The sequence below is a fragment of the Anneissia japonica genome, unplaced genomic scaffold (assembly GCF_011630105.1).
Source record: "Anneissia japonica isolate Jap-2015-1 unplaced genomic scaffold, ASM1163010v1 scaffold785_len581690_cov155, whole genome shotgun sequence".
Classification (NCBI taxonomy): domain Eukaryota; kingdom Metazoa; phylum Echinodermata; class Crinoidea; order Comatulida; family Comatulidae; genus Anneissia; species Anneissia japonica.
The window spans coordinates 225071-232967 of NW_022739772.1; the positions used below are offsets into that span (position 1 = coordinate 225071).

The 7897-nt window shown below is 35.5% G+C and overlaps 1 protein-coding gene across 1 annotated transcript; it reads left to right on the forward strand.

The window, feature by feature from the left end:
* The first annotated feature begins 3820 nt into the window (after positions 1 to 3820).
* On the forward strand, positions 3821 to 7886 carry LOC117117988. The gene is made up of 4 exons (XM_033262483.1): positions 3821 to 4005; positions 4133 to 4223; positions 6502 to 6604; positions 7349 to 7886. Exons 1-4 carry the CDS (start codon positions 3821 to 3823, stop codon positions 7498 to 7500), a joined length of 531 nt encoding a protein of 176 aa, XP_033118374.1. The 3' UTR covers positions 7501 to 7886.
* Positions 7887 to 7897: the final 11 nt, after the last annotated feature.

Here is a 7897-nt window from a genome sequence, read left to right on the forward strand (position 1 = left end):
TTACTTATCCACTTCGTCCGCTGGGACATAAGGCTGCAATACACCTCTCATTTCTGCCCGTGTGCATACTATTTAGAAAATGGGGTGTGGTGTGTTAGTGAAAAGGATTAGGCCTACCGGGAAACAGACATTCGATTTGTCAATCCTTGATCGTGGTCGGTTTCACTGCAGCGATTTTGGTTCAAATGAATTCGGCCCCGACACTATATCGTGTGAATCCTCCCGATCCCCACACCAAACCCAATACCACTCCCTAGTGATTTGGTTAAAGTTGGCGAATTTAGAAGGCCGAAATTACAGAGAATCGTCACTGAAATTTAACCGGTGGTGTACTGAAAAATTGTGTCATCGCGCGTAAGGCCAACATTATAGACGTAGCTACATGAATTCTTGGCCTGTCTTGCAAGCATCGCTACAGGTTCGTGTATGAACAAAGGACTATAGTACTGTATAAAGTAATAGTTAAGCCTTTATTTTTTAATTTACTTTTCTATATAACCCTGAATTGAAAGCAAACACCCCGTACAGGGGCAGTAAACCCGCCTTAATTTACTTACCTGATGCTATATATTTACTTTTGACATTGTTGTTTGTGTGCATCTCCTAACGTTTGTTGGCAACGCTAACAATAAGAATAAAAAACGATCATTTCAGCGGAAAATTGTTTTTTTTTTTTAAACCAAGATTTCTTAATGTTTACACGAGTCATAACAAAAAAGAAAAGGGAAAGAAAGTGTTTAGGATCCTCATCCAGACCACACTCATAACAATGGGCTTGATTTTAAGGCCTATGCCTATTAATGGTGTGTTATTCAAGGGTGGAGCCAAAGTAAGTGGTAGCGCCATTAGCGTCAGGGAAAACACAATTCGTCGAAGAGAATTAAAAAAAATATATATTGACCGCTATATATTGTCATAATTGGACCACTTCCAAAAGATATTGAGCGACAGCCGACCACGCCCACTTTTCTCTCGTCGAGGACATCGCGTCCCTCTTATCCCGGTCGGGGTTTGGCCATTGCAATTTACGGGCACCTACAGGTGCCGCAGCTGTAATGGGTCTGTCAACCCTACATCGTAAAAGACCCTCAATCGCCCCGTACGGTATATTTCAGTTTCCTGGGTCCGCCACTGGAAAATGGCATACAATTGCTCAGTTTCTAGGCCGTCAGAGATACCTTCTCTGGACCCCACCAAGGTGGCTTTGATGCCCCCAACGAAAAATCGGCGTCTCCTGCCCAACAATTTGCGCCCCAGAATTTATATTCTGTGTTAACACGTTGCTTAGGTCTTCGGGATTTTCAGTCAAGCCCTGTCCAGACTATCGAATTTTATTTGGCAAAAACATGTGACATGCATAAATATGGCCATGATGACATCACATCATGACCATATATAGGCACATCATGACTATATATGGGCATACATCAGGGTTTTTTTTGTCGAAGACACTTTGATGGTGTGGACGGGGTAGGAGGGTGGGGGGCTTAATGGGTATGTGGTTTTCATAGGATTTTAACTCAGGAATCTGAAAATTAAATGCATCAACCTAATCACTTGTATTTCAGCCCTCCTGTGGAAACAAAAGGAGAGGCAGCGATGGGAATTGAACCTAGAGATCTCTACGATTCATCGCACACACAGTGGCTACCACCAGCTTGGCCGACTGAGCTAAGCTGCTCTCTTAAGTATTATGAGTAATTAGGTACACGGTTGAAAATAAAATCATACACCCCTTAAAGTGACAAGACAATCTCCAAGATGACGTTATAGCAGCCGCGACGTATTTTGTAAATCTGGTAACCTGTTATATGATATATTTACATTTTAAAACACGCGTGAGAGATTCGATTCAAGTTGATTCGTCGTCATAACGACAAGAGCTGGCTCCTACAAAAGTTTTGAAAGCTAAATATTTATATAGAATTGGGTGAATAGATGAGCATGACTTGCGTTATTTGTAGCCGAGATAAATATAAGATCAAGGGTCCTCATTACTCATCTCACTCCAAGATCTAAGACAACCCAACCCCACGCCTTTCGGTAAGTCTATATTTATATGTACTTCTCTTATCTGTAGATAAATGTTATCTTATATCTCAAATTGTTATAGGCCTAGATCCACAGGTTTGATAAGTATCACGTCACTTCTGAAGGAGTCAATTATGCCTAGACAGTAGCCTACTATGTGAAATACCAGCGGAACATGTGAATATACCTAGTAATTTACACCGATTGCTGATTATTGAGACTTTTAATATCTATTTAGGATATTACACATAGATTGAGTAGTGAGTGATATGGTCAGTAAAAGTGGGTGTTCTGTTAGTTATGAAAGCTTGTAGGCCCAAATTATGTCATGTTTCCTGTATTGTTGCCTGTGTGTCATTCATTCCTGTCACTTGATGAGTCTTACGTCACTTCTTGGACTAGTAATATCAAATTAGTACAGGTCTAGTGGCGGATTCAACGTATACAATTAGTTAATCATGGTACAAAGATAAATAATATTATTTTATTCTTTTTCTAAATAATAATAACGAATATATTGCTTTAATATAAATATGTAAAAGTCTGACTGGTGTGAAAGTGCCATTTCTGGCCATAGAGGTGTCCCAATCATAAATGTTCATATCTCATTCCCAACCATGGTGGGGCTGAGGAGGTCTATACTCCACATATGGGAAACTACCGGCCTAGGCCCTTTCTATTTCGAATTCCTGGATCCACCACTTAGGTCTTCCCTTCATGTAAGGACCACTTTTGAGACCGGAGTTTACATGGTCTTTAGCAGCTTTAATCTCTAATCTTTAATTAGAATAATAAAGACAAATTACATTTGTAAATTTTGGACCACAGAAAAGTGGTCTTCAATTGGAGGTGGTTTTAATTGGAGGGGTCTTTCATTAGAGTAAGTGGGGGCCTAGTACATAACATCATAACATTAAGGAAACTTTTTTTAAAAACCGTGTGGTTTATTGAGGTTTTGATTAAATATTTTGTAATAATAATAATAATAATAATAATAATAATAATAATAAGTAATGATAATAATATTATTATTATTATTATTATTATTATTATTATTATTATTATTATTATTATTATTATTATTATTGGTAGTGGTAGTGGCACTGGTATTCATATACAGTATTAGTAATAGTATTATTAGTATTAGCAGCCTATTATTAATATTAATATTATCAATATTAGTGTATTTTATTATTATTTATTATTTTTATTATTGCACTAAATACTTTTATTATCATCACCATTGTTGCATTACCATTATTATATATAGGCCAATCAGTATATAAACATTATCATCATCATAATAAATGCTTTACTATTGTGGTATTGCGATCAAAAGCCATTTTCCTCATTTAGCCTCGCTTTGGTTTCATTAAAAAAAAAACTAAATCTAATGAAATTTTAAGAAAAACATCAAAGCTCTATCTTTTGCAGAAACGAACTCAGAACATTATCCAAGATGAAGTATCTTGTTTTGTTATTCGCCGTTGGTTTCGTAGCAGTTGCCGGGCAAGAAGGAACAGACGAACCAGGTAATTTTACCATATTTAAAGCTCAAAACAGTTAAGCAGCATCACTAGACCTGCTATTGAAAACAAGAATAGTATTTTGGCGGCGGAAATTCTGTACACGTAAGCTTACAGAAAAGTCTTGTAAAAATGGTCTTGAATTAGGGATTCCGGAACTAATGGGTCTCGAATTAGAGGACGAACTGTATTCTAATTTACGTAACTGATTCTTTAATATAATGATAAGTCTACTGCAATAAGGGAGCCTACCATTTTCAAAAATGGTGCCAAGCCCGTACGTGCTCCGCCCCACGGCTGATCGGAACTTCAGAAGCAGCCCTGATCTGCATGCGATAATCGCGTGTGACTTGAGTACCGTACTGAGTGGTCGCGGAGAATATGTTGTGACTGAGGACCTGAAGAAACAGATTTTTGTATTTGTGGGGACCGGGTTTTCAGGACCCCGGTGTGAAGAACCCAACACTGGAATTGCGTTATTTATCTTCTCACACGATTTTGTCACATTCGTGTGACAATATACATTATTATCATTATATGTATTGTTATATTAATGATCACCATCATTAAATTAGCTGGACAGTCAATGGTTGCGTACACGAGGTCTACCGCATGGGACTCAAACCCATGACCTTTCGTGTACCTGTGGGTGTTGAATATTGTGAGGTACGGTACTGTATGTGTAGGGAGAGATGAACGTGATATTATTATTATTATTGATTTTTATTATCGTTATTATTATTATTATTATTATTATTATTATTGTTATTATTATTATTATTAATATTATTATTATCTTTTTGCACTGTGTTTTTTTCTGGCCGTCACTTTAGTCACTTCCCATGCTCATAATTTTTCCGTGCTTTGCCGTATATCAAGAATGTGCCCTCTAATATTTAGTGTCAATCTATGGTGGGGTGTGCGTGTGAGGACCAATTAAAGTGATTGAAGGTCAAACAGTCTACACCGGTCAGTTGATCCGAATGAAACTTACGGGAAAGTTTAATCAAGTTACAATGATAAATTGTTATGTGTTTGTGACGATCCAGTGAAGGGTGTAAATTTGAGGGTATTTTCAATTTTTGAGGAACCAGACCTAAATATCTCTTTTAAAAATGCCAATGGGTCTAAATGAAACATTCTATAATACTTTGCAAGGTCTTGTAAAAAAAATGGTTACATTATAGTGTGGATCTGAGGACCATTTAAAGGAAAACGTCCCAGACCACATATTTCGAAAACGAATCAACTAAACTAAATGAAACAATACATTCGAAAAAAAAACAAGTTACAAGGAAGAAATAATTATGTGCTTGTGACGAATCAGTCAAGGGTGTAAATGGGAGGGTCATTTAAATTTTTGAGGGCCCACACCTAAATATCTCTTTTAAAAAAATCAATGTAAACCTTGTACAGTATATAGTTTGTCAAGGTCAAGTAAAGAAATTATTAAATTTTTGTGACGATCCGGAGTAGGGTGTAGATCTGAGGACCATTGAAAGGAAAACGTCCCAGACCAAATATTTCGAAAACGGATCAACTAATCTGAATGAAACATTCGGAAAAAGTGTAACCAAGTTACAAGGAAGATAGTATTATGTGTTGGCGACGAATCAGTCAAGGGTGTACATTGGAGGGTCATTTAAATTTTTGAGATCCCAGACGTAAATAAAAGGTTTTCAATGGATGTAAATGTAATGTAACTTTCTATAACAGTTTTTCAAGGTCGAGTAAAAGAAATGATTACATTTTTGTGACGATCCAGAGTAGGGTGTAGACCTGAGGACCATTGAAAGGGAAACGTCCCAGACCAGAGATTTCAAAAAAGAGGCAACTGATCCGAATAAAACTTTCTGAAAAATTTAACCCAAGTTACAAGGAAGATATTATTGTGTGTAGGGACGATCCAGGTTAGGGTGTAAATTTGAGGGTCATTCCTTACGTCCCAGTTAGATGGATAAAAATGACACTTTGCAGAATAGTTTTCCATGGTGAAATGAAGACATGATCCAAATTTTGGTGACGATCCGCAGGAGGATGTGGATATGATGACCATTTAAAGATTTTTTGTTGAAAGTTGATTAAATTATTTAAACGCAATTTGCGTTTTCTAAAGCACTCAAACCAGTTACAGCTAGGTTAAACTCAAAACTACCGTGATATGCATGAACAATTTTTGCTTTCAATAATTGAATCGCTATGAACTGAAAATGCGCTTTCCTATTCAAGATCGACCCATATAGCAGGCAATGGTTGTGGGTCACGATGTACCTCGCTATTACCATTGCAGCCATAGTTGAACGTCGCAGTGAATTTGGCTTTTTTTTTTCTTCATTTTTCCACTACATTAAAATTATATTGGTTTTCCGTGTTGTTTTTCCACATTATACATTTTAACGACTTTTCTTTTTGTTGCAATTTCAACTTCATTTCTCATTAAAGAAATGGGAAAAAGCCCTATGTTCTGTTGTTCAAACAGCAGACATAGTAAGTCTAGTTATTATTATTATTATTTTATTATTATTATTATTATTATTATTATTATTATTATTATTATTATTATTGTTGTTGTTGTTGTGAAAGGTTCTTTAATTTTTTTTTATTCTTCCAAGTATTATTTTTATTATTAATAATATTATTAATATTATTATTATTATTATTATTATTATTATTATTATTATTATTATTTTATTATTATTATTAGTATCACCATTATTAATATGTTAATACAGTAATTTGTTAATAAAATGTGCACTCCAATTTAACACTAAGGATAAGCAAATTAAACTGCAGTGCACATTCGTGACCACTTTTTCCAACAACCAAATAACAATTGTCAATCTTTTAACACAAAACTAGCCATCTAGTTGTAGACCGAACCCTGAGATAATACCAATTGGAGAATGAACTGTAGTTAACATCCTTTATATTTATATTTCTCTAGGGCAGGCATGTGCTTTCTGAACATGGAGAGGTGCACATTGCAAGATTTTGCAGCGCGGAATGCTGGGCAGGGTGCCAGCATATAAATCAAACCGACGATGACGGTAATAATAGCTAAGTAGTCCTAGGCCTATATGATAATAATTAATAATGGCAATTATATATCTATATTTATCAAATTAATGATAATGATCATGATTATAGATAATGATAATGAACACGAATATGGTAACAATAAAGTTAACTATACAGGTCTTCTTCTAAATTAAAACGCCTCCAATTATTAATGACCACTTTTCTGCGGCCCCAGAATAGAACACATCTTTTATCTTTATGATAATTATTTTCTAAGCTGCTAAAGACCGGGAAAACACCGGTCCCAAAAGTAGAGAAGGAAGACCTTTATTACGAAAACTGTTTTTTTCTTTTTGATAATAGTGATGATGAAATGCTTATATAGTACATCAAGTAGGCCTAGACTAGCCGTTCTCAAATTTTTTGGCCGACGGCCCAGGCCAAACAAACATCCTGGCAATTTACTCTCTTTTCTAGGATATATCGGGCTAGGATATATGTTTTTGTTCTCATTCCGAAGAGTCGACCCTCAAATTTTCTTGATCACTCAATTTTGCGTCGCCCGACCCGGAATTTGAAAATCGCCATGGCCTAGACTGTTCCGAAAAGAACTGCGAGAAAAACAGTTCTTCTCACAGACTTCTCAGCGAAGGGTCCTCAAGCATTTATCAATGTTAGGCATACTTCGTTATACAAAAATCCTAAAAATGAATATGGTTGTATAATATTGAGTTATCGTACTGCAATCCAGATATATTTTATTTTCGTTACAGGCATTGTGTGGAAGAAGTCGTGTAGCAAATGCTGCACAGAACCTCTCTGTAATGATATGAACGACATGTCAGCCGGAGCCGTAACCCCCGTCGTCAGTCTCCTCACCATGCTTGCTAACTTTGCTTTCATTCTCTTCACACGATTCGTTTAGAAAGCAAAATCAGTTTATTAAAAACAAAAAAAATGAAAACACAATTATTGATGTTACTCGAGAATAAATGAAAATCCATATGGATTCTTTAGTAAACACTTTACGAACATTTCTAAATAGATAGGCCTACCAATCCGATTTTTTTTTCTTTTCAAATAATTTATGCAATTGAATCGAAATTAAAGTTTATATTGATAAGCTAATGTATGGTCATTATATATGTATCTTGTTAAAAAATATGAAGGCCAATGCTAAACTTATTTGTTGTTTCGGATATTAAATCCGTATGTACCGGAAAGTGATTTTCTAGCTTTCCTTGGTTTTATAAAATAAAGCTTCTTAACTCTTACTTTTTTCTGAAATAAAACTGTATCCCTAAACTTAAAGTTTTGTTTCC

Excerpts from the sequence above, each read along its gene's own strand:
- LOC117117988 (XM_033262483.1), top strand. The coding sequence starts at position 3,821 with ATGGTGCCAAGCCCGTACGTGCTCCGCCCCACGGCTGATCGGAACTTC. Across the intron at positions 4,006-4,132 it reads ACCGGGTTTTCAGGACCCCG|CTGGACAGTCAATGGTTGCG; the intron begins GTGTGAAGAACC and ends TCATTAAATTAG. Across the intron at positions 4,224-6,501 it reads TGGGTGTTGAATATTGTGAG|GGCAGGCATGTGCTTTCTGA; the intron begins GTACGGTACTGT and ends ATATTTCTCTAG.